The 27,880-nt window shown below is 41.1% G+C and overlaps 1 protein-coding gene across 1 annotated transcript in view; it reads right to left on the reverse strand.

Moving 5' to 3' along the window:
• CRHR2 (corticotropin releasing hormone receptor 2) overlaps window positions 1–27,880 on the reverse strand; it is a 103,311-nt gene that overhangs the window by 13,026 nt on the left and 62,405 nt on the right. Inside the window, exons 6-11 of the mRNA XM_074157095.1 lie at window positions 24,690–24,843; window positions 21,834–21,894; window positions 14,830–14,902; window positions 4,788–4,873; window positions 2,376–2,511; window positions 579–620 (exon numbers count right to left, since the gene is read on the reverse strand). Coding sequence (XP_074013196.1) covers window positions 579–620; window positions 2,376–2,511; window positions 4,788–4,873; window positions 14,830–14,902; window positions 21,834–21,894; window positions 24,690–24,843 — 552 coding nt within the window. The remainder of the gene's footprint in view (window positions 1–578; window positions 621–2,375; window positions 2,512–4,787; window positions 4,874–14,829; window positions 14,903–21,833; window positions 21,895–24,689; window positions 24,844–27,880) is intronic.

Genomic DNA, 27,880 nt, shown 5'->3' on the forward strand with positions numbered 1-27,880 from the left:
CAAGTCAAACACTGAGGGATATTAGTGGAATATTTCTTGCTCGAGTAGCAGTACCTAGAATTTATTCTGAGGAACACCACCAACCCTGTCCCCAGCCCTCTTTTCTGAACGTAACAGGTATTGATCACTCAGAGATAGATATCCACACAATAAAACTCACTGACTCAATTAGCAGGGCAATCCCATTATAAAAATGGGCTATCTGCAGCATATCTTTAACAGGAGCCCAGCTCAGAAGTAATGCTCATGCATGCCCAGAAATTATATTTGTAATTAATGAGAAACTTCAAAAAAGTCTTAAACTAAAGAACAAAAATTTTACAATCTGAGCAGACTTCTTTTCCTCTGCCCTGACCTCCCAGGGAATCACCTGAATTTGATAAAACTTTGTGAAGAAAGGACACCTAAAAATGAGGGCTGGGAAACTCAGATGAACAGTAACAGAAACTTCTCCAAGAACTACAGACTGATGGGGCTGTGACCCCGTGTGAAAATATCTCATTTCTCTGTAATCAGGCATTCAAGTAGGTACCACCTCCCAGGAATTAATTGCACGGACAGCAGGGGACACTACTTACCTCACCATTCAAGAAGCAGTAAAATACTGACACAAAGAAACCCTGGAAAGAATAAAAACCAGTCAATTAGTACGCAAGCATTTTACCATGCAGTATTGGGGATGGAAATTTATCCTGGGATCATCCTGAGCAATACCACAATCTTGTTGAGATCACCCATGTCTAGACAGACAAAATCTTTAGCCTACAACTTCACGAGAAGAGACCCAGTGTCTTGCAGCTCACAGGTGAGATCTGAGAGCTAGAATATAGACAGCCCTTCCACTGATAGAGGGGATTCCCACTTCAGCTGTGCTGAAGCACATCTAGAGCTTCCAGCTGCCTCCCCAGAATGGCACAGACCCCTCACAGGAGCTATGTCATGCCTGCCAGCTCTTTGTGGATGTCTCGGACACTTACGGGGATGTCAAATGGCCTTAGATGGTCTTGTGCGGGCAAGCGTGACATCAGGTTGCTTACATTCATCTGAGCTGAATTGCTCTGTGGAATCTACTGACAGCAGTGACTAGACCCCTGCAACGACTGCAAAGATTGTAATGACTATAATGGAAGCTCGGATGACAACACAATGACACTTTCATCTCTAAACCTGTGAGGGGAATCCTACCCCTTTTGCTTTCAGCAATGGACTGTAATTATTGTCACCATAAAGGAGAGATTCCCTGTGCTTGCTTTCTTACACATGCCTTCATAATACTAACAATAAAATAAGCAGTGTAGCATTTTTTGAGACATAGAGCATCAGCAGATAAAAAAATACAATTAATTTTAGGGAATGAATAATGTGGATTGTTTCACCGGTAAAAGCTAAAGTTCCTTTTTTCACAGATTTAAAGGGACATTTTTCATTTTGGATATGCAGTTGTGATTTCTGGTGGGATGCTCTGTGTTTCAAAGCTAAATATGCCATCAGTAAAAACAGTAATCCAAAAATCGAAACTCTTGTAAACCACAACCCTAGATTTGGCTTGACAGGATGTGTGCTGTATATTTGTATTGATATGCTGGGTATCAGAGTACTTGTTCCTGCAGATATCAGAGGTAAAACATCAATGTAAAACATATTTTGACTCTAGTTCAAGAAGGTCTTTAAGGGAATGATAAAGCTGTAGCACACATCTAAGCAGAAATACGTGGCTAAAATCCATTCAAGGTCTTCACTCACTTTTGGGTTTGTGCCAAGTCCAGAAAGCTGGGGCAATGACTCGCGTTCCACTGCCTTTTACATCCTGGCAGAACTCCTGTTAAATTCAGGGGAGGGAGGAGATAGGGTAGGAGTTCTCAGCTAGTATGGTCTGATGGCTGAGTACGCACACCATTGCAGGAGAGCTGGAGTGAGAGGCCAGGCAATATAGCTGATGTCTTAACCAAGGGAGCCCAACAGGTAGGAGATGTTTCCCTTTGTTTTAGCAACATCTACTCTTAAGTCTCAGCTCACTCTCTGCTCTGTGAAGAGACAGGTGCCTTGGGAGGGTGGTTCATCATCCTCTTTCAGGCTAGAATGAAACATCATCTCTCTCTCCAATGACTTTAGATGGAGCCCCAGTGAGGAGCTGTAGCTATAGATTGAACATAGTGATGATGTTAAGGGAGACAAACCCCTTCAGTACGCACCTGAGAGGAGATCTCCACTCCATATGACATACTTATATATCTGTTACATATACATGAACAAAGCTGAGCTACTTTCAACTAATATTTCTGTCGTGGACTTCATTGCCGTTAAGTTTCATGGCTGAAAAGCATTAAGAATCCTTTCAATAGTACCCGATACCAGCTGTAAACTGGCTGTCTTACCTGAAAAGACTGCAGGAAGGAATTGAAATAGATGAAGACGATCTGGGAAATGTCATCCTCACCAGGGTTGACAAAGAAAAGCATATAGGTGATGCCTAGCAGAGGCAGAAGAACTAATGTGGCCTTGACTGCCTTCCTGTGGGCAAGAAACAGAAAACACAAGTGAACACAAGAAAGAACAACTGTGTTCTCTGAACCACTGCAGATTGCCACTCTTGAGACATGCTGCTAGAGCACTTGCTGAGGATAGCAGTGGAAGTCTGTAATTGCACAGTAATAATCTGAGCTTTTTCCCAGGCGGACATCCAAGCTTTAGACACTTCTCAGCCTGCCTACACAGGAACAGGCTCAAGGTTCGCGACCGGCTTATTGTGTAACCCTCGGTGGAGGCTCCTGGAGTCCTCAGGCAATGAAGAACTTGGGTTTCTTAGGGCTCAGGAAAGAATATTTAAGAGGGAGCCTGATTGCATGTCTGAAAGGCTGGATAGAGTTTGGCAGGGGAGCAGGGAAAGAGTGACAGCCTCCACTTCGGGTTGCGAAGCCACAGGTGAGTTTGCTCGTTAACACTTTCTGACCAGTGCCTGACCACTTGGAGAAACGTGTTCTGGGAAAGCCTTTGAATCCTGTTATTTGTCCCCACACCCTGGACTCCAGGGTACAAATGGGAACCTTTTTTATATCCCTCCCTTTCTCCAGACAGTTTCTGTCCTATCAATGAGGCTTGCCTTAGGGTGAAGTCTTGAGACTCTCTGCAGGTTCAGCGAGTGATTTCTTATACCTCAGGGTGATGTGATAAGTGCACAATTTAGCTACTGACCCGGGCAGGAACGCTGTGCCCATGAGACCTGCTCTATGCCCATCTTTTGATTCTGTCTGGAGTGTAAATGCTTTCTCTCTCTCTCTGCAACACCTGCACACCCAACTCGATTGCGAAGGGCTCTCTTACAAATAATAAACAAGCCGGTGGTGCACAATGAAGCGTAAGCGATTATTAACAGAATTATTAGGGGCTAATCTTTGTTATTGGTGCTACAATAGTGTCTTGGGATGTCAGCTACAGAACAGCACCTTGTTGTGCTGGATACTGTACAAACACAGAAGGCTGCAATTTTGCTAAGTCTGCATAAATCTCTGTATAATTCCGTAAGGGGCAGATAAAGGCAGGCAGGGGAGCACAAAAACATTGCCAGTGTCAGGACAGAGTGACATTCTTAACAAAGTAGCTGCCGCATCATTTAATACTTGCTTAACAAACGTTTGGAGTACTCGGCTTTAGAGCAGCAAGGCTTGCCTCAGGCTTTCCCGGAATTATATGGCTTTCTGTTTAGGCTGTGAAAAAGAAGATTCCCTCACAGAGCTTGTAGTGAGGATAAAATCACCGTCATCTGTTCAAGGATGAAGGCAGTTACTTTAGATTGCCTCAGAATCTAATATCTCTAATGCTCCCTGAAAACTACAGAAGGGACAAAAACGTACAGAGATTTGAATCAGGGTTTTTTCATGCTAGTTTTAGTTTTGTGGCATGAGATTTGAGCATGAAAAAAGGAGTGTTTTTCCCCTTCATTTCTCAGGAAATGTGCAGAGGAGAGTCTGAACAAGAAAATCAGACCACTGCATTAACTTCACATTTGTCCCCAAATCTCAGACAGGAATAAAAGGAAGGAATCGGGCAAAACAACAAAACCCCATTACTGTAGCAAAACTGCCTCCAAAGTCAAGAGCAGGCTTATTTGAAGACATCAGGGTTCCAGCCTCAGCTTGATATACTGAGATTTTATCTAGAAATGATTTAGAGGATTGTGACCAATCTTACTCCACTATTTCCAAGTGTGAATACCTGCCTGTCCATAAATGCTCCAAACACCTTACAAGATACTGCAAATGGTAAGAGAAGAAGGGCAGTCAGCATCTCCTGATCTCTATGAGTTTGCATTTGGACTGTTTAAGCTGATATAGGTTCATGCTGCTGCCAGAACAGGCCAGGCCACCTTCCTTCTGTTGTCCTGGGATGAACATTCCTGTCTTCTCCTTTCTGCCATACTAGTGCTTGTGAGGTTGCAGAGTCAGCCAACTCAGAAAGCTGATCCACCTCAGAAGCCACCCCATATAAAGGTAATTATTAGTTAAGGATCAGTTCTCTGATGCAACCCACTGAGTGGGTACACGAATGCTGGTACCAGCTGAAGGGAGAGGGCATAAGCGCCCTTCATTCCCACACCCTACACTTTAAAAAGAACATTAAACCCTACTGGAAATACCTGCCTGTGCACAGTAATCATTAGTAATGATACTGCTATTGATTACAGATGTGATATAAATGTTTTGGCCCAGGCCCTGCTCTTTTTTTACTTCTGGCTCTGCTAGGATATTAGCGTGAACAAGGATCTTAATATGCATATGCACTTGACTTACCTGTACTGTATTGTTTCTGAAGTGGTTGAAGCTCTCAGCTTTGTCATTAAAATCCTAACTATGTTAAACAGAAATACAAAATTTATCTGGAAAAGAAGAAAGAGGAAAAAAATAACACCAGTCAGTCAAACAGCGGCTTAAAGGATGTGATTACATCTTAGAAGGCTCATTTTGCAGCTCCGATCTGATTGAGCACAGCCTCTTGGTTTTACCACTGACTGCAACAGACTCAGAAGTTTACTAGAAATACCAGATTGTGCAGCAAATATCCAACAGCTATTAATGTTTTCAAAACAGCAATGAAAATGGAGTTAAAAATTAATGGTCCCAGCAAGGAACTTATTTTATCTCCCTTTGATTCCTTTCCCGGGTGCCACAAGGAACTAAGGGTGGGATTTATTTGGCTTTTTGGATCTGTCTCTGGCTCGGCTCATCTGTGGAGTATTTGGCAGAGCTGTGCTGCGCTGATCTGGCAGGCATTTGGAATCATCCTCCCGTTCCACAGCAGGTGGTAATGGTTAGGTAGGGTTCCCCAGACCTGAAGTAGAAGACTGCATTGCAGAGATCTGAATGTGAGCTAGTCACACTGGACTCCCTCCATATTTGGTGGAGGCTATAGATTGCACTCCATAAGAGACATTTAAAATTGAGCAGACGAATCATACCTGAAAAATGCCTATCTTTTTTGCATGGTCTTTAAAGGTGAGATGATGGATTTACCACCTCCCTGTTTAATCTGCTGAGCTAGGTAATTATTTTTGTTACAATCTCACCACTGAGAATTGAGATTTGCTCTAATTACTGTTGTAGCATCTGCCAGCAACTTTCTTACGTAAGTTTTCTCTCAGTGTAAACAGGAAAGGAAAAGAAAAAAACCTGAAAAGAAGATTCTGATTTGTGATCAGCAGAAGGATTTGGCACCTAGGAGCAAGTTTTGAGTTGCTTTCAACACATAAAGTAGGGTAGCTTCCAACATCCTGGTCTGTCCCAAAGTTGTCAGCGATGTATACGGTCAGAAGTACAGAATTGTTATCTCAGGATTGCGAAGGTCACAACCTAAGCTTGTGAGAAGATATTTCTCTCACACGCATTTCCACAGTTCCAGGGCTCCTGGCATTTTGCAGTCTATGAATGGAATAATTCTGTGATTGACTTCCAACTATTTATGAACCCTGTAGCAGAGCTGCCAATTTAAAAGTGTTCTCAAAATATGTTCTTCCCCCACCCCGTGCAATGTGCTATATTTCAACTATTACAGTATCTTGGCATCCATCACATCATTCCCTGCGGTTACTGTAACATGGTTCATAACAAATGGTGCAATAAGCACCTGAACAGACACTGGCAGCGTTGGGAATTACGTACATTAAACAATTGTTATGTGAGCTACAAAAATGCTGCTGTAGGAGTTAACGTGACATTTTTTGAAATTATTTTCTTAGCAGAGCTGGGCCCTAGGGAGTATAAGAAATAAATAAAACAGTGCAGTTTGTATACTTGTTCTTGCTAGAATTGTCTTTGTCATATTTAAGAGCTTGAGGTCAACCGGTTCTCACTTTATTTATCAGAGACAAAAGCTGCTCCATATCACTGGTTTGACTTGAATCTTAAACTCCTCACTTTGGTGGTTGCACCGTTCCTCAATACCAGAAAAAGAAATGTTTGGGCAGTGTCTGCTGAGAGGGGTGGGAGTGTCCTTCACCCATAGAAAGAAAATTTCTGCCTCAAAGTCTGCTACCAAATCTTGAAGTTCCTCATTAGCTCAGAGCCAAATTCGTATTTCTTCTATCAAGGACACAAAAAAGGCAGCAATCCAAAACTTGCCACTTTTGCAATCCTAATGGAAGGTGCCAGATGGAATTGTAGGCTCTTAGGCAAGGGCAAGTTCCAAAAAACTAATCACATGTGATTAACGTGATGAACTGGATAGGAGAAAGCATTTCAAGTTCTATGAGTCCTACTTTGACGTGACAGCAGGGAACTTGAAATTCACATTGCCACAGGCTGCATCAGAAAAATTAGGGATCTTCTCTGAAATTAAATTGCAGAAGTGTGATTCATCAGTCCAGGAGGAGAATTACTAGCTGAAAAGTTTGGGAGTAGAAATACTCGTATTCTACATAAATCAGTTTTTCATTCCCTCACTCTTTTACTTGAGTTCCCCCTGCAAGGGCTGCAGAAAGGAAACAATGATGACATACAGAAAGGATGTATTAATACTTCTTACCTAGATTTTCATGTAAGTTTGCACTGATCCCCAGTGACAGCTGGCTCACTCATCTGGTTGGCAGCATTAATACTGATTGTCTTAGTTGATGCTCACTGTGCTGGGTACCACCAGAGAACCACGGAATGGCAGGGGTTGGAAGGAACCTCTACAGATCATCTAGTCCAACCCCCTGCCAAAGCAGGTCCACCTACAGCAGGGTTTTGAATAGCTCCAGAGAAGGAGACTCCACAACCTCTCTGGGCAGCCTGTTCCAGTGCTCTAGCACCGTCAAAGTAAAGAAGTTTTTCCTCATCTTGAGATGGAATTTCCTGGGTTCCAGTTCGTGCCCATTGCCCCTTGTCCTGTCACTGAGCACCACCAAAAAGAGTTTGGCCCCATCCTCTGACACCCGACCTTCAGATATTTATAAGCATTGATGAGATCTCCTCTAAGTCTTCTCTTCTCCAGGCTTCTCCTCTGAGTTAGACTGAATGAAGTCTATCTTGATAGTCTTAACATTTCCCAATGGAACAGCTGTGAATACAGAATCACGCCGATTTTTGGAAAAGCATGAAGGAACAGAAGAAGACTTCTTTGGCTAATGGTTGGCTGCCTGAACCCATTTGGCACTTTGGTGCTACAGTAATTAACTGTCATTTACAGAAAATCTGTCCCACTTGCTCACCCAAGGCTCCAGAAACACAGATGCCACCTTACCTAACTGCAGAAACAAACTCAGACCTGGTAATTTCATTGCCTGTCCTCGTCCTCATGAATGGCTGCTCTGTAAATAGCAAACCTGGATCCAAACTCCTCTGGATTCTTAGGGAGGGCCCCAAGTTTAAACTGCTCTGAACTCCAGACCTAATGTTTACTCATGCAATTACACTTTGCAAACATTTAATAAATGAATTTAAAATGCCTGTCAAAGCCCTGGTAGTCACCTAAGGACAAATGTCACACCTAGTCATCTGATCCCCATGCATACCCTGATGTGTAAAGAAAGAGTGTGAGGACAAATACTCAATGACAATGACTCACTGCCCAAGTACAGAGTCCTAGCTTTCACCAACAGGCAACTCTTGAGGACTTTCTGAGGCAGGCATTAGAGACTCATCGCAAAGAGGAACATCAAGTCAGGAGAATCCTATGGCCTTTTTTATGCATAAAGTAAGGTTAGAAAAATCATTCACATCTCCTTCTGGTTTTAGAAACTATGAATAATGTATGTAGCTCTTTCAAGGCTTTGTTTTCCCCTTTCTCACAGGGCTACTTTCCACGGCTGTCACCGCACCAGGGCAGGACACGAGTGCAGCCTTTGGCTTGTTACACACAAAGCTCCTGCTACTGGCTTCATCCCACAGGCTGCTTCAGGAAATAATTCTTCTAGATTAGCTATCTAAGAGAGAAAATTGAAGTGACTTGGCCTTGCCTATAAAGCCATTCCATCACACAATGAGGATAAGAAGGGTAAAAGCATAAGGAGGCGAGTTGGATTGGCATAATTTCATTTTAGATTACTTCTAGGTAGCTGGTTATCCCAGGTTCTATTTATATCCAGTGGAGAGGAACAGGAAATTTTCAACAGTGGTTCATTTGACATATTTTAAATTAATGTTTTTGGAAAAACAGTGCTTGGACTTGAACCAGTTGCCCACACAAATCATCCAGTGATCTTCAGATTGTCCAGGGGTACCCCACCTGAGCTTCAACTGAATGAATATGGCTGTATCTACTGAGGATCTGTGACATTATATTACAGGAGAGATTAAAAAATGTTTTGAAGCACCAAAATCAAGGGTTCCCTTTTGTCTCTATTAAGGTTTCTCTGGGAGATCTTTAAGACTTGAATAGGATAACCTCTCAAAGGCAGAGCTTAGCAAGCAAAAAATTACAAGGCAAAAGATGCAAATGTGCTAACATCAAAATACTTGTTTCTGGTTTTGCCTCCTAGAGACACATTTCAGTGTTCAATTTTAATGATTTCTTTTAAAGGAACGCTCCACTTCAGAAAGACACTTGGCTCAGTAGGACCTTTTAGTAGCACTCAAAGAGGTCTAATCTGAAGAAGTTTATTGTCCATTCATCCACGCTGGGCCTGATATCACTGCTCACAGGGTCGATATCTAGAGTTCGTTCAGGACAGAAGACACAATCTGGGACTCAAACAGGGAACAGGCTGCTGCACCCAGCCTGCAAAAGATGAAGTCTTTGAAAAGAAAATGGAGGTATTTTCTCAGCTGGAGAGAATCCATACAGTTCTAGTGACTATCACATTGATTCTGATTTACAAGGAAAGAAGATGAAGCTTCTGGAGTTTATTTCTTATATATATATATATATATACACACACACACACACATATATATAGTAGTGTTTCAAAGGAAGAAAGATCTTACTACTGCAAAGTGAGTTTTCCTAGAAAAGAGCCTCTGTACTGTATCTAGCAAAGTACACAATGATTTGCCAAGGACTTTCTTGTTATTATTGGAGCTCTGTGTCAACAAATAAATTTCTCTCAGAACTGGACAGCTCTAACAAAACCCACACATCAGTTCCATAAACGGAGACTGACGAATGTACATTTAAGAGAAGTAATGATGACAGGCAGTGCATCCTTTTTATTTATCTTTAATCTCACTTGGTATTTTTATTAATTTCTGTTTATACATGTTTTCTGCTTCATAAGGGAAAATAGAACTAAGGATATTTCCCTTGATATTTACTGACAGATAAAATTAATCCAAAGATGAGGTCTCGAAGACAGAATAAACCATCTTATTTCATATTCTCTTAATTTCATTTATGATGTGGTAAGAATATATTCTTGCTGGAATAAGAACGTCTCCAACTACAGATGGGAAAGAAGTAGTTTTCATATCTTGCCAGGGCTTTGGAAGTTTAGCGTTTCCATTTCTAAATTGAGATGAAAATTCAGAGCCCAAAATGGAGTTATAAGCCAGTGATCCAAAAAGCATTTGGACCACCTGTTTTGGCACTGATAAATTATAACCTGAACATACAAATCCAGAAGCTCTTTTGAACCAAAAGAAATTTTTCAGTAAAAGCTTTCAGCCATAAAAATTTTCTGTCATAAAACCCAAGTTCCATTTGAAAGGAAATTTATCTCCCTTAGTGAGATGAAATAGCCAAAATATTCCAAGATACCCAAAAGAGGGAATGCTGACTGTGAAGGCTTCTTTGCAGTTTTCCTTAAGCTCAGGAGTTTAAATGAGAAGTCGTTAAGCTCTTCTCTTTTTCTTTTGAGAGTGTAATGGTGTAATGGGCAACTAGCATTTATTTTGCTCATTTCTGCTGGCCTTTCTATTTTAAGCTTGACAGAAAACTCGTACTTCTGTGCTTCCTAGACAACTTGCTCCTCTTCACTCCCAGGAAATGTAAATATTATTTTATTTAGATTTTGCATTTTTATGCAATGTGGTAAAATCCACTCCAGGATTAAGCCAACCAAATTTGCATCAGAGCGATCATTTTAGCTGCATAGGGACTCACAATACTAAGTGACCAGGTAATAGCATGGCACATGAAATCACATAATATAAAGGCAATACAGTGGGGAAGTAAAGCCATCTTAACCTTCCACGAAGAGTTACGAGCTCTGGGTATTTTCATTCACAAAAGAAGTGTTGGAATTACACTAGCTAGCTCCCCGAAAACTTCATCTCGGTTCCCAGTGGTACTCAAGAAAGGAAAGAAAAATTGTTTGGCATTACTGAGAAAGAAAAAGAAAAAAAAAACCCAGAGAACAAGATGCTGCTATAAAATTCCATTTTTGTGGTCACACCTTGAGTACTGGGGCAAAGTTTGATCTTGCTGCCACAAAAATCCTACATCGTTACTGATTAGCACATCATAAAGACCACTTCATTACACGTGTCAGCTGTGTCCTGAGCAAAGTTCCCCACTGCAGTAAGGATGAGCCCATCTCCTTAAGGACACTTAACTCTTCTACAGCACTTGCCATCCAGGAATCTCAAAGCATTTTACAAAGGAAGATAAGTATCATTAAGCTTGCTTTATAGCTGGGGAAACTGAGAACTAGAGCAGCAATCTGTCTTGTTCAAAAAGTAAATAACTGACGAAGGTAGAGAGAGAAGTGAACTCCAGGTCCTATCAGCTCATATACCCACTTATGCCAGCAGTTAATTGATTGTGGTGAATTATTTTCAATGAGATCCAAAAAAGCAGAGGTTAGAAAACTGTTCAGTTCTCAAGCACAAGGGAAAAAAAGCTGAATGTAAGGTTTGAAAAAAACCTGAATATTTGATCTGCCTGTTCAAAAAAAATGAAAACTTAATACAATTTTAGCTCTGAGAAATATTGCAGTTCATATCTGGGGTCAGTCCGTAACAGTAGTTACGGAAAAAAAAAGCAGCTCAGTTAACTGCCTCCGGTGCCTATTTTCTGAGGTCCATCCTCTGATCTTGCTGTGTTTTCGTTGTTCACCAGTTCTTTGACAGGGGTACAAATTTAAAATTGCATGTAAGAAATGTAGACCTCTTAATAAAATCAGGCTGAAATTCAGTTCCCTAGCATGTATTTTCAACCCTCTGTCTCTTCTTTACCTTCAGAGAGGGATGCATGATTAAAACTTGGTTACACCACTCTGGGGGAAGATACCAGAAATATAAAATCCCACTAATTTGAAGAGAAAATACCAAAGAGAGTTTATTTTTCTAGTACTATCAGAAATTGAATTTCAAAGCATCTAATATACTGGATGGTTAGATCTCTACTGGGATATCTTCAAACCAAAATCCATTCAGGAATGAAACAAAAAAGGGCAATTACCTACATTCTCTTCCTCACATTTTTTGTCAATAAAAATACAGGTTTCTCACCCAATATTCAGGATCAGCATTAATACCCAATTTCCTTTGCCTCTGAAATTGTTTCCCTGGTTTCAGTCCAAGTCAATGTTCAGTTTTTTTCTAAAGACAAGTAGGAAAGCATCAAACAAATCTCTCTACTGCATTGTTTGAAGTTCATGTACCCTGAGATGTAATACAAGAATAATATGGTTTAAGGATGGACTTGAGGACTGCTACCACGATCAAAGGGCTTTATTTTTGGCCAGTCTGCTTTTCCCAGTGAAGCTCAGAGCTTCTGAATGACCTGTTTCTTGGCGTTATGCTATCTTGTGCTGCAGCAGTTCAATGCATAGAGGCAAGGAAATGAAAAATTAAAACCAGTGGAAATAATTTTTGACAGACAAAATCATCCTTTCTTTTAAAGAGACTCAGCATCTTTAGAAGCAGGTTTTAGCCCTCTGGAACTAAGAATATTTACCAACAAGAGCACTTGAATGGCTTTGCCCCTGGCTGGTATAATGATGCCTCTTGAACAGGTAATGATGCTACCTTTGTCTAACAGGTAACCAAAACTCAGCTGAGCTGTACACCGGGCACTTGGCTCTGAAACGGGTGGAACCAGTTTTAACTGCCACAGGCTGAGTGCTCGCATGCAGACAGGAACTATGATTTGATTGAGTTTTTAGAATTTTCGCTTTCAGTGTAAGCCTTCTTTTGGACGTAACTAATTTCTTCTAGTATCATTCGTATGTCTTTATGTTTCCAGAGATACACTGGGATAGTTCTCTCACAGAATTGTCCTGTATGTTCTTTCATAAAACAAGAACTTCAGCCAAACATTGAAATTCTTCATTAGTTCAAATCTAACTCATTATCTGTGACTGAAAGAGGTCACAGAGTTGTACTATTTTTGAAATCTTTGTGCCTTTCTTTTCTGGTGACCACTGTTCACTGGAGGGAAGAGGAAACCAGCACTTTGTCTCCATCTTTATGTGTTTCTATAAATACATTAGCAACAAAAGGAGGGCTAAGAAGAATATCCACCCTTTTTGGATGCAGAGGGAAACATAGTGGCCAAGGCTGAGGTATTTAACACCGTCTTTGTCTTAATCTTTAACAATAAAAAAAAAAAAAAGACAGAGGCACATTTTAGTAATCAGGAGCGTATTGTAGCAGGAGCTTTCAGATTTACCTTTTAGACTATATTTCCAGAGAGCTTTTTACTCACCCAGCAGTGCCTTCTGATGGGACTAACCTTAAAGAGAGGGAAGGAAGAGCTTGCCTTTATGGTACTTCTCTAAACTATATCAGCTGCTTTCTACCCCACAGTGCAATTACTGTTGTTTTCTCATTAGTGCTTTAATTAGAGCTCAAGTGCAGGCCAATGTGGAAAGGTTCAATACACAATGTCAGTTCAGGGTAGTATGCTTATAGGCTCAGTTTAGAGGAGTCTCAAGGCTGCTCTAAATTAGCGGCAGATATCATGCCCTGCATATAAAGGCAGCCTTCAACTGTACCTCTGTTTTCTGTGCCTCTTTGGGGTCTTTAAGTAGAAATTACTGTTCTGGGGAGAACAAAGCTATTTTCATGACTCTAAATTACCTATGGTATCTGCCAGAGGTGCTATCCAAGGATTTTACAGATCTTGTTAACTAAAAGGGTTATGGTACATTCACGGATTCACAGACTTCTAGTCAATGATGTGAAAACTAAATGCTCCAAGTATTGCAAACTTGCTACCTTGCGGTGTCTAAATAGGATTTGTTTGTGAGTTAGTCTCTATATCAGTGAGTCTATTTATTGTGAAGCTCTCTGTGCTTTTGGGATGGCTCCCTTGGTGACATACACACAATGTAATTGTATCACACTGATTGTATTTCTCTCCGCACAACATAAAGAAAAGACTTTTCACATAAAACCAGACGCCTGCTACCTTTTTTTCTCTTTTCAACTACGCACAATGTGAACTGTTTGCTGCATCTTAACAATTAACACAAATTAACTCTCCTGATTTCAGGTTAGGAAACATCCAGTTTAGTAGCTGGCTTCCTAGGCAACGGAGAAGCTTTTTTTCATGCTCAATCACATGAAAGGCACGGCACTGACAAAGTGAGAGCGCAAAGCTTCTTAGCCTTGAAAAAGCTGTCAGTGGCTGCCTATTCTGGAGCTTTTGCACCTTCTCCATGGGTGTTGGAGTGGCATAAGGGACAGCTATAGCAAACCTTGGATCCCTAAAACAGGGGATCCCACTGAGCCCTGTGAATTCTCTGTTAGGACATCTGCCTTCTTCCTAAATGACTTTTACTGCAAAGGAGTGGAAGAGTAGAATTGGGTTTTTCCAGCATTGTCCTTTCTAATAGCATTGATCTTTTCCATCCACACCCAATATTTTCTGAGAAGGCGTCACTGCACTTTAGTTGAAGGTTCAAAATGGTTTATGAATGAGCTTCCTTTTACTGTTCTTTGGCACAGGAGACAGTGTTGGGTAAACACACAGCCTGTGAACTGTAGGTGGCACTGAAAAGGAAACTAAACAACAGAAAAGCTAACAAATACACAGCAATGATGAGGATGAAGAAGATGTAAATGACTACAAGGAGATGCAATTCCTTACCACAATCACCACATTTTTCTAATCAATGTGCATGATGGAATTGCCCTAGTTCTCAAGAGCCTCAAGTGGATGAGGAGATACCGTAATGTACCTTCTGCTTTTGAACATTTTTCCTTCCCACACCTCAAAACATTGTACAAAGGAAGGCAAACAGCATTACAGAGGGAGGAGGAAAGAACGGCCTAAGGTCAAGGAAACAGCCAAATACAGATCACTGCAATTCTGACTTGCATTGTTAGCTATTGTGGCAACTTCAGAGCACAGCTGAAGAAGTTTGAACTTGTTTGTTTTATTTTACATAAAAGTAGATGTGGAACATCACAAATGCTTATCAAATTATCCCCCAATGGTAGATGGCAGTGTCCTTGCACCCACATACATGCTTACCAGAAGAACAAGAATCACTGGCCCTTGATATATGTAGTCGATATATTTCCCTGGCTCTTTTCCAAACCAGCATCTGTAAGTGCAAAACAAATAGAAACATAATTTACAAAGGGGAATGTATTTCTTTTAGATTTTAACATCAAGGACACCACAGAGAGATGTTCCCTTGTTTCACGAGTTGTTTAATCATGTACATAATTGGCAAGTGATTGAGTTTTCTGCTGCAAAGCCACTTTTCGTTTGGACACAGATCTGAGCCCCCATTACCCCTCCCATTAGACCATTCATGTTCCCACTATGTTATGGCTATTGGCCATGTAAATATTTCCAGGAACCCGCTGTAAGGAGGACGCAGAAGAGGTGTCCTGCTGGCTCTCAAAAAGGGACAAAAGAAATATTCTATGGCAGGAGAAAAAACCGTTATCTATTGCAGAGTCCAGCGATACTTCAATTCCATAAAGTAGGGACTGTTACTAGCAAATATGTCTCAGGCTGGTGGAAATGCTGTCTAAATAAGGTACTGGATGTATAAGGAGTTGATCCCATTGGCTTTGAACCAAGCTGGTGACCATCAAATCCAGCATATAGTACAGAGACATCATTTGAAGCTAGCAAATACCTGATCCAACATCACCAAAAGGAAATCAACTTACGTTAAGTGAAAGCACAGGTGAAGTGAAGGGCCTCAAACTAGCAGGGAGCCTGGATGGGTCATGTGTGACTGAGTGCTGGCTTGACTCTTACTTCCACTAATTAATTACAAGTGTTTTTCTCCCTGCTGTTGCTATACAACAGACTAAGCCTGTGATTTCACAGTGACCCACCACTGATGTTCATTTCATTCTCTTAACTGACAGTAATAAATCAGTTATATTTATGTCAGTAAATCAATAAGAAACTGGGATTAGGCCTGGACTCAACCATTTATGCCATTACATTTTCCTTGTTGCAGTTTTGGCCTGGGCCAGAACTCCCAAACTATTTCTGGGGAACAAATCTGGAGCTAGCATGAGCCAGAGGACATTCCCAATAGTCTACAAATGGCACCTACCCTGATTTGGAGGCCAAGAGGGTTTAATAATATGGATATGAACTATTCCATATTATTCCATGCTATTTGGACTCCAGCCCCAGGAACGATTCCAGGTGCAGCTAATTTAATATTATAGATACAGCCACATGGTCTGGATCCTGGTTCCATCAAGTAGAGGCACCTTTGCTATCACAGTGCCTTAAAGCTTAGGTCATTGGTGCTCCAAATACCTCAGGAAGTAGATTTTGGAGTTCAAAGGTCTGAGAAGTTTTTTTTGCCCTCAGTGGATACCACATAATCCACAGAGCAAAAAATATGTCTTCCCTGTCCCTTGTGACAAAAGATAAGCTTAGTGCCACTGGAAACTTGAAAACAAGGGTAATCCCTGAGCCAAGGAGGTCACGGAGACAGGTTCAGATTTGCACTTTTACAAGCATTCAAGAAATATTACTTGTTGCCTCAAAGATGTTGTCTGTAAGACACAATCTCACGAGTCCAAGGCAAATAAATTGAGATAAGGAAAGTTATGGTTCAAATGGAATTATTTTGAGTCACATAATGCCCCCAAAACCTTTCTCCAAAATGTGTTCCTTGACTATTGCAAAATCCTCTTACTGAACTGAATGTACAGAAATATTGAGATATGCAGCAGATATCTAGGAATACAGTATCACACAATTGTTTGCCTCTTCTTGATTCCATTTCTATGTCTTTTAAGTTCCAAATAAATATAAAACATGTCTGTTATTCCCTGGTGCACTGGCTGCAAATTAGTGTAAATTGATAATTTTGCAACTGATCTTCCAAAACTTGTTGATGAGAGCAAGACTTGGAAAAAGGTACTTCCTGCAGCCAAGTTATCATCCAAGAAGAATCCCCACGGCAGCCTTAAATGAAAGAAACTGATTTTTGGGTGGGTTTTTTTTTTGTTATGGAGATGGAAAGATATGAAAAAAAATTAATTGCAAGATATGCCAAAGCAGGAAACACAACTCTCCAGAACTTGCAAGACCTAGATTTGAGAGAGGTTTTTAAAGGGCATTTTGGAAGAACTATTATATATTGCCTGAAACTCAGAGAACCAAGATCTATTAGAGGAGAAGTTTCTGGGAAGCTGTCTGTTCTTGCAGAGGAATCTAGCAGAGGGACTAATAAGGAACAGACCGAGGCACGTGGCAGAACTTAGTGGGCTAGAAAAAGCCAGCAGAGAATTTGGAACAGAGCTAGTAGAGCACAAATGATGTTCCAGGGCAAAGGCTGCTCATTGCTCTTTGGAATTTGAATACGGCTTAACCGTAAGACCATATTGAAGAGCAAAATGCTGACATATATTCCCTGAAGGCCAGTATTAGACCAAGACTGCATCATTGACTGAAGCATCATGTGTATATACACACTTCCACACAATTTGAGGGAACAAGGTTGTTGCCAAAGGAAGACTTCAACACAGGAATCTCCATGAGACCTTGATGCTCCAAGAGGTATTGGGAAAAAAAAAAAAAAAAAAAAAAGGGCATCAGCTTTTCTAGGAAGGTGTTAATCTCATTAGGCTCTAAAATGGAACTGTTACATTGTAATCTAAACATTTCTAATACACCCATTGAATCAGGAGAGTTATGGTGAGAAGACATGAGATATGACATTACATACGTTTGCATTTGATTAGCTGTATTCCACATTTGCAGTCTAACTGTTCAAACTGGGTCCTCAGCTGAGATGTTGCAAACTTTTCTGCCTGTCATCTTAACTCTTACTTTAAATCCAACACAAGCCGTTATTTCTGCAATAAAATCAGGGCTGCACACTTCTTTCAAACCAAAAAGAGAAACCCAAACTGCTGAAAATTAATGGGTGAGTCAGAAGTTTAATTCCATCTGTGTGAAAAAAAAAAGCCTTTTTCTTTTTTAACCTCTGAAAGAATAAACAAACACTCCCTGAATATTGAAGAGCACAATTTAGGAAGACAGTTCTGATTAGACTCAGATATGTAAACATACTTCTATTCAATAGCACTAATTAATATTCTTCATGGTTCTCTGATAGTTCTTTATATAACAAAAACCAACACTGGTTTTATCGCTACTGTTAATTAGATATTACTAATGTTCTTCCCCTTACCAGCTGTCCATCAATGAAATTAGAGTAGCTCTTAATCATTTTTGTGCTTTTTCTTATTGAGACTTAATGGTACTTTTTCCAGAGTTGTCAGATTTTGCTAAAGAACTGCTAAACGCCAGACAGGATGTTTGCCACAGTACCAATATTGAGACAAATACAGCCTCAATATGCAGAACATGGTCCCTAGTAAGAACGAAAATGAAAACATCAGGAAGCTGGTTGAAGCATTTTCTTAACGTTCTTCCCGTGTGAAGGACTATTGTGACTGCTTCACACTCCCATGTGAAAGAGCGACACAATTTGAACTCCAGTTCAACCTCTAAACAACTTAAGTTACAGTTCAAATGCACAGTCAGATGAAGAAGAGAAGTTTCCCATTTTGTTCTGAATTTTGGGCTGTCCACTGGGATACCCAAACAGCCTTGGAAGCTGCAGGAAAGTACATGTTCTCTGCATGTGTCCAGTTTGTTAGGTCTAACCTCATGGGGGAATAACACATGATTTCCCCTGGGGTCAAGATAAATGGAGCATAACAGCTAAGCTGACTGGGGAGATCAGCCTGCTTTCACCAAACAGCTGAGGTTGGCAGCGACCTCTGGAGATTGTCTGGTCCAGCAGAGTCAGCTGAAGCAGGTTGCTCAGAGCTGTGCCCAGCTGGCTTTTGAGTAGCTCCAAGGATAAAGACTCCATAACTTCCCTGGATAACCTCTTCTAGTGTCCACCCTCACAGTAAAAAGGTCTTTCGTGATTTTCAGATGGAATTTCACGTGTTTCAGTTTGTGCCACTGCCTCTTGTCCTGTCACTGGGCACCACTGAGAAGTGTCTGGCTCCGCCTTCTTCACACCCTCCTATAAGATATTTATAAGCATTGATAAGATCCCCCTGAGCCTTCTCCTCTCCAGGCTGAACACTCCCAACCCTCTCAGCCTCTCCTTACATGAGAGATGCTCCAGTACCCTGGTAGCAATTACTTCTCAAAGCCAGGGATTAGTTTTGTCTCATCTGTCTATCTTTGCACACGCTTACGGAATTCAAATTAAAGGCATGATTTCCACATCACCCCAGCCCAGAGAAAGGATTTTGTAAATGCCACAAAGTTTAGTCTAAACTCTCCCAATGGCTGATGGACTGGAGAGTGGAATAGACCATAAGTAAATTAAATACACACGCGTGCACGTCTCACACACATGTACCAGAGGTGCATTCCTACCTCTGCTTCACTTTGACTGCTTAGCAGAACCTGCTCCTTTCCTCAGGCCGGGGGGCAGCGAGCAGGAGCTATCTGAAGTATCACACGCTTTAATGTTTGAGAAGATGACTGAATATTTATGACAATTGACAGGCCCTCAGCAAGTTATTCCTGTCTTGTTTTGCTTCGGTTCATTTACTTTACTGAGTCTCCTCTGCATATGACATTACTACAAATGCAAAGAGCAGCTTTCATTTAATAGCCTTTGCCTTACAGCTTAATGCCCTGATCAGGTCTTCATTTTATAAGAGCTCTGCCTGGGTGCGTGTGCTAGATGAAAGGAATGGCTCTATTGAACCATCCGGTCTCGATTTCTCAAGCAAAGTACATGAATCTTGGCCCCACCGCTGACAATAAGAGAGCACAACGCTGAGGCTCCAGGCCGTTACATCTCACACTATGGTGGGCAGAAGCCAAATTCTGCACGTTCTCAACACACAACACATTTGGAGCAGCTACTATGTGCAGTGAGGATGTGTGTGAATGTTTCACTCCAAGGCAAACACCACCATTAAAGACAAAAAGGTGAAAACAGCACAAGACATTAGGTTTAACTGTCTGGGTCAATTAAGAGTAACGTGGCACCTTGCTTATCAGTAAGCACGTGAGGCAGATGATGTGTATGAATGATGTGTATGGGTTTGTCCATGACATGGATTTAAATGCACAAGCTCCATTTGATGATCCATCCAAGGCACGGAGCTTGAGCCTAGAGACTGAACAGGAACAGCCTGGATATTCTGCATACCAAATGGCATCATTTTGTCTTTCTTGCCCTGCTGCCTGTATTTTGTATCCCCCTTTCTTCTGTTGAGCAGGATCTGGGCCAGTGACACCTTCGCTGGTGAAAGGTGGCACTCACACCTCTGTAAACATGTCACGTCTTTCTTCATATCCATGACACATCGAGGGGAGATTCTTTCACATTCACTTTGTGGGTATACAATGATGGTGAAAGGAGGCAGCGGTACAGATGATGAGGTGGTTTCTTCATCTATCCACCTTGTGTGCAGTGCAATCCCAGTTGTTGTGGCATCTATCAAGGGTTCTACCTTCCATTATTTCTTTTGGGAGGAATGAACGGTCTTCCAAAATGAGGTGTTCAGACCTTGGTGTTGAACTCACTCACAACAGGAATGTTTAGTGTGAATCACCAGTATTAAAGCTCATGGTGTTTTGCCTCAGTTTTGGTTATTTTGTTTTGTGCTGTTTAAGATGACTAGTTCCCTCAGCTCTAGTTCTAGAGCTGAAAGCCCTACTTCAGCACAATAAGACAGCTGCCATACTGCCCCAGCTTGCGCACGACAACAACTAGAAGGAATGTGACCATGTAGCAGACCCAGGATGTTGTGATCCTTGACCCATCCAGAAATAAGAAGGTCTGTGAACACAGAAATTAGGGAAATCTGGTGATCTGAGGTTATCACCCAGGGCTGATCGACCCGGACACCCAAGGAACAGGTTCCAACAGAAGTTTTTGAGTTTTTGCCATTTTGAGACTACAGTATGATTATCATATGCAGGGATGGAATCACACAAAACTCCCTCGGTGAAAGGGTGTCTGTCTGCTTGCCAATAAGTGTAACTTCTGAGAATTACATTATCACCTTCAAAGTCATCTTTAAAGCTACAGAAGAGAGATTGATCAAGGGTTCAGAAGTTTGGGGGCAGCAGAGAAGAGGAACTTAGTAGTGCATAACAGAATTCCTCTCATGCCTACAGCACGGATGCCCAAAGCTCAGCCAGTCATCCTATCCACCTCCCTTTTAGTCAGAAGAGATAGTGCAGGTAAGTCTAATCCATCCAACCTACTTTCGACATCTCCTTCCACACGTGAAGAAATCCACCCCAGACTGCATTTACTGTTTTGACCGATCACTGCTGATCACACAAGACCACAGATTAGGGCAGAGGCAGACACCTACAAGGTGGACACTTATATTTAATCAGACATGCTGCAGACAGACAAACAGCGTGGCCATATGAAAAACAGATTAATGGAGAAAAGAATATTTTTAAGGCTAGGGAAGGGACCTGTAACAGAGAACAGACATTGATCCAAACACTAGTTGAAATGTACAAGCTGAGCTATATCTGACCAATATTGATGTTTGAGGCAAAAAACTCCCAAACCACAGATGCCTCTTTATCTCCCATATTTTTCAATTTCATGCACTAACTGCTTCCAACTGGAAAAGCCAGAAACAGAAATGCAAATATTCCAGCCATAAGACTATTCTTGGCAGACTGTCAACTGAATTCTGCACACCCAGACGGCTAAATCCTTTAGCACTCAACTGTAGTTTTTACCAAGGTCTTACTCAAGCAAAACTCCCATTGAAGGAGATTACCCTGGCCGTAAATCATGTATAAAGCTATCAAATGAGAGCTTCAGGGCTTGGCCAAGGATATTTGGGAAAGGTATTTCTGGGAGTTGACTCAAGTAGTGCTCTGAAATTTGAGATGGTCTGGATTCGGATGGAGGTAAGATGACCTCTCCTTTTTCTATCAATCAGGATTATTTCTATATTACCAGTTCAGCCTGCAGCAATTTATTAATTTATTTAGAAAGCCACATAAACACAAATGTTAACATCACTTACTGTTCATTTTCATAATATAGTTTGCCAATGGCCCAGGCAATGATGATTGGGCAAGGAATACCTGCAACAGCAAAAAAATCAGGAGTTAATCACAACCCATGCATGGCTGGATGATACAGGTGTAGATTCAGATTTGTGTGAGAAGAGTCTTGATTAACAAACAGAAGACTCTAAATACAAGTCGTCCTATCATGGTATACTTGAGACATCACGATTGCTAAGACCTCTTTATTTGTGTTTGTTTTGTGTTAGGCCTTCAGAGTCCAGCTGATTTGAATGAGACTTTTTGGAGCAGGAAAGTGTGCTCTTTAAGTGATTGTGTTGTCTTCCATCTTGTTCACGATTGACTCAAAGGCTCTGGTGCATGTTTCCCTCATGTTCTTTTAGGCATGAACAGACAAAATGTAGCCATGTCCTTTCTCCTACAGGTGACCAGAGGGCTGGGGCATCTCTCCTATGACAGGCTGAGAGAGTTGGGGTTGTTCAGCCTGGAGAAGAGAAGGCTCCAGGGAGACCTTATAGCAGCCTTCCAGTATCTGAACAGGGCCCACAAGTAAGCTGGAGAGGGACCTTTTACAAGGGCATGTAGTGATAGAACAAGGGGTAATGGCTTCAAACTGGTAGAGGGTAGATTTAGATTAGATACCAGAAAGAAATTTTTCACTGAAGTTGGTGAGACACTGGCACAGGTTTCCCAGAGAAGCTCTGGACGTCTCATCCCTGGAGACATTCAAGGCCAGGATGGGGCTTTGAGCAACCCGGTCTAGTGGGAGGTGTCCCTGCCCGTGGCAGGGGAGTTGGAACTCAATGAACTTTAGGGTCTTTTCCAACCCAAATCATTCTATGATTCTATGAGACCATTTGACTTTTCCTTGTGAAGAACAGGGATTTGAGAATGAGGATAATGAAAGATTGTGTATGGGAAGGCAAAGCAGAGACAGAGAGCACCAAAAATGGTGAGAGGAAAGATATATTCAGCTCACACCACTCCTACATTAGTAATCAGAGACCCAGCGGGCTCTGAGAGAGGTAGAGAGGGAAAATACTAGGGAACAAAGCAGTCAAGGGGTCTGTGAGAGCCGTGTGAGCAGCTGATTTTCCAGTTTGGTGACAGAACTGAGAAATATTGAAAAAAAAATTGAATCAATTCCCCGCATAAACATTGTCTTCCTTCTACAACTCCTCTTTCCTCCCATTTGATTTTGGATTGAATGATATATTTTGTTTTAAAGGCTACTCCTGCCTCCAGAACAGCAATTCAATTACTTTTGCTCAATTCTGAGAGGAAGAGGCATTTCTGAACAAAATGTCATTCTACTTCCAGAAAATAAAATATTTGCTACTTTTTTCCATGTTTCTTCTTTTAACAGAAAAGAACTATAAAATTCACAAGTTCTGTTTGACCTCAGATTTTACATTCAAGCAAACAAGCTGTCCACATGGGGCTTGTCTTGCCAAACCTCTCCTGGCCAAGTTCAGATCGTGGATATATTGGTTGGGAAGGACCTCTGAAGGTTTCCAGCCCAATCTCCTGCTCAAAGCAGAGCTACCAACACTAGCTCACCTCAGCCAGGGCTTAGCCTTGCCGAATTTTCAATACCTCCAGGGTCAGAGATTCCACAGCTTCTACATAATCTGTTCCAGGGTTGCACTACCTTTTTGGTAAATTTTCTGTTTTCTTAATGTCCAACTGGAACCTCCCAGCCTGCAATTTGTGATCACTGTCCCTTCTTATAACATCTGCTATTACCAAGAAGAATTTGGCTCCATCGTCTTTGTAATTATTCTTCAAATCGTTCTTGGTACCTAAGAGATCCCTCCTTAGCTTTCTCTTTGCCAGATTAAACAAGCTCAGCTCTTTCAGCCTCACTTCACATGTCATGTTGTCTAGATCCCTGATCATATTAACTGCCTTCTACTGGATAATCTCCAGTTTTTTCACATCCCCTTCGACCTAAAAGACCCAAAACCGAACAAAGTATTCCAAAGGCAGCCTTACCAAAGCTGAGTAGAAAGTATTAATAACTTCCCTCAGTCTTCTAGTCCCAGAGTATGTGTTTTACCCTATTTGTGATGAGGAGGCACCGATGGCTCATACTCAGCCTGCATCCACTGCAAGCCCTACATCCTTTTCAGCAGGGCTGCTACTCCAACAGTCGGTTCCCAGCCTGCGCTGATGGACCAGCTTACGTGGATGCAGGTAGGGAAAAGCAGCAGCCTTTGCTCTGGCTCAGGCTGACACAGTAGAAGGGAGGTAACGGCATGCAATGAGCTATTTTTGTGTCTTTGAGTAGCCACAAGAATAGTACAAAGTTGACATGTGGCTCTATCAAGGGCTGCTTTCTAGGAACAAACCCTTCAGCAGACAAAAGCCAGCTGTAAGGTTGTACCAGCAGATAATTAGGCTTCTCTTCTGGTAGGCTTCTCACTTAGAAGTGTCTCGTCTGTCTCTGGAGACTGAGTGGTCCAGAGGGCATGGACAGTGCATTTTCTGTTCCATGTCCTGTGGAGCAGCAGTGTATAAGGGGCTGTGATCGCTGCTTTGCTGATCAAAGTGAAAGGGACATGGTATGAACTGCTGCATTCCCAAAATGCTAAGCCTGGGAGTTCTCTTTCTGCCCTTAACACCAGCTGCCTGAGGATCTAAATGAAGAAGATAAATCCAGCAATAACCTATTAGCTTTGTGTCATCACTGCAGCGAAGAACCAAACCTGATCTCATGTTCTGACAAAGCCAGATTTGAATGTCAGATTTCACCACAGTGAGATTTTAAAAGTTTATTCTTGCTGCTCTTGTCTTTATCACTTTAATGCCAGGTACCACGTAATGCCATTTTAAACACACAAGGCACTTACACCATCCTATGAAGAGAAAGACCCATTTCCGCAGTTTATCTGTGGAGTAAGTCATCACTATAGCGGTGTGTAAGTAGCAGCCCTCCACAAACATCCAGAAGAAGTTGGTCACCACAAAATAATTGTAGACAGTGGTAATACACCGACACCAGGGCTGGAAAGGAAACAGAAAAGAACATTTTAAAATCATGGTGAGAACATTAAAAAAATTCTATATCTGGTTTTTCCCTTAAAAATCAATGCTAGAATTCATTTACAGGACACAGATTTATCCCCGTGACTTAGAATTGGAATATCTTGGGTGCTGTCAGCAACTCCCAGCTGTGTCTGTGACTTTCTGCTGAGGCTTGGCTTTGACCACAACATGCAGGATCTCCTGTACCTGAGCACGTCTGGAAAGTCAACATGCCACAAGGCATGTCCACACCAGGAGTCTGCAAGCAGTTTAAGAAACAGCCATGTGGAAAGAAGACAAGAGGAGGCAGGTCACTTGACTACAGATGATCTTTCAGAGAGGTACAGCCATAGTCCAGGGTCGTATCCAAAGATGACATAAGAGTCTAAGCATATCTTAGGCAGAATAACCCACTTGCTGAGCAATTCCAAGAAAATATGAGATAGAAGTTACTGTTACATTCTTGCTTCATTTCCACAGAAGGGAGGAAGCACGACTGACATTTAGAAAAAAGATATTTCACTTTAAAGATACGCTTTTATCAGTTACTTCATCCCCTCTGTTCCTGCCATTAGTGCTTCAGTGTGTAAGTCACATCACTACACACATCACCTCTGAATTTTGCCATAACTTCAACAGGAATTTTGTATCAGTAAAGGCATCTTCTCCTAATGGCTGTGCAGTGAGAGCACATCTGTGGAATACAAAATTAGCTACAGAGGGGCAGATGGTAACATCACATCAATAAATCACAAGTAACTGCTGATGGTAATTTCCACATAGAAGTCTGGGAAAATTTCTTCCTGACCAAGCAGAGATTCAGCATATTCCCTGAAGGATGACATTAATTACCTATGTTAGCTGGTATCATTGATGTCATTCGGGTCTCACCATTCTCCAGCCTTTTAATTAACTCTACTAAAGTATTTGAAACTTTTGACCCTCAGTTAATTTTATTTCAGATTTCATATGCACGAAGTATTGATGATCTCTAGGCAGTCAACAGCAGCAGATGCACTATCAAACCCGGCAAAATTCTGTGGACTAAGAATTTATTGGACAAGACACACAGTTACAAAATGATAGCCCATTCACAAGTTGTGATCCCTTCTGTTTATTGAGCTGAAATAAACAGAAGAAATCTTTTGGATGTGTTGAAGCTTTCACGTCTGTATTATTTCATTAAGATTTGAAATTTAGTTTGGCTTCATCTGTAAAATAGGATTTAAAAACAGAGCAACTGAGAAGAAGATGAAACGTTTTATTTTCAAAGTTTTGTTTAAACCAAATTAAATTTTCTTCTTTTCTTCTCCTCTTAGGCTGAGCAAAGGAAAATAAAACCACAAACCAAAAAAACCCTCTATTTTTGGCTAACACCAAACAAATAGTTTAGCTCCATTCTTGACTGACCCCCAAACTAGTAAGACCAGGTTTCCAAAGACTCTAAGTCTCACATTTGATTTTTCAAAGTTATGAGCATGAATTAAACCTTTCCCTGTGGTCTCATTCTCATGTAAATTTTCTGATATAATGTCTAGACTCTTGTTCCACTCCTTGGAACACCTCAGTTGCAACCCCTCCACAGTTTTTGTCTTCTCCACAACTGCCCATTTTCATAAGAATTGTAAAATAATTATATATGAGCCCGTTGTTCCTGTGTCACAACTAAGTGGAACTGGCCAGTGGGTTGGGGAGGCACTGGGACAGATAGAGACAAATACATACGGTGGTGGTGAGATCTCCCTCTGCATCGTTCCCATAGGAAACCAGAATAAAATGAACTTTGAGCAATTCCTTTTGGAATTGTGGATTTATTTTTATTAAATAATAAACCCAATTAGCAGAACTCATTAATTTATACCTTTTCATTTATTTGACTGAGGATTCTTGATCCCCACATGTATCCACCATTCGGCTCCAGGTATCTTCAGCAATTCCCTTCTTGATTTATTAGCATAAGCACTATAACTTCACGCAAAATGTTCCCACATTGAGTCCTTGATGCTTCTCTAACTGCATTCATTATTTAATCTCCACTGATCAGCGCAGAAGAGATCACATCATTAGCCGGCATAAATGATGTTGCTCCCATTGATTTTGGTGGCATTATTTTAACTCTGACTAATACCACAATAAGACCATAACAAAGTTATCACTAAGCTTGTATAAAGCTCTTTCCCAAAAAGACTGCAGTGTTCTGCAGAGAAAAGATGAGTTAATGAAAACTGAGGCATGTGAGGATTTGTCTGTGTATTTACAGGTTTATATTTTCCTTGGTGTTTTGTGGTCGCATTTTAAAAAGCACTTGAGTGCCTGACTCTTAACTGATTTTTCCTAAATAACTGTAAAAATTTGTATTAAGACGTGCAGTATTTTCATGAGAGTAAATCATGCAGCATAAAACTGTCAACACTAAAGCTCATATACCACCATCTTCTGTAGCCTGAAAATGTCAGAAACACAGACAAAGCAAACAGTGAGTTAATACAAGCTACATCTTCTCAAAGGAGCATCTGATTGAATAATAATACAGTTATGAATAGATGTCCCAAAAAACTTAGAATCTTAGACTTCTTTATCTAGGTACTAGTGACTTTTTCTATTTGTTTTCCCAAAGTACGGGATTAAAGTTCAGATATCAAATCTTACATTTGGAAAGTTAACCAAGGATGATATTAAAATTAAGAGATATCCAGGCTCCTGAGGTGGTTTCCAATTTCTACAGGACCAGTTCCTATGTGAGTGGAGCCCCATTGACTGGTATCAGCTATGGACCCAGCTCATAATCTATAGGCACTTTAGTCCACCTGCTTTCCAAAGAGAAAGAGTTTGAAGGGGGTGTGTGTTTATGCCTGTGTGTTTGTAGCACACTGTTTTTTCTTGATTATGGAGGTAAATATCAGGGGACAACCCTAAAAGGAGAATATTCCACTCTAAGAATATTACAATGGGAATGAGAACAGTAAAAACTTTTGCCGAAGGACTATCAAAAAGAACTATTTGCCAAGAAAATAAA

Source organism: Numenius arquata, chromosome 12 (genome assembly GCF_964106895.1).
Source record: "Numenius arquata chromosome 12, bNumArq3.hap1.1, whole genome shotgun sequence".
Lineage (NCBI taxonomy): Eukaryota > Metazoa > Chordata > Aves > Charadriiformes > Scolopacidae > Numenius > Numenius arquata.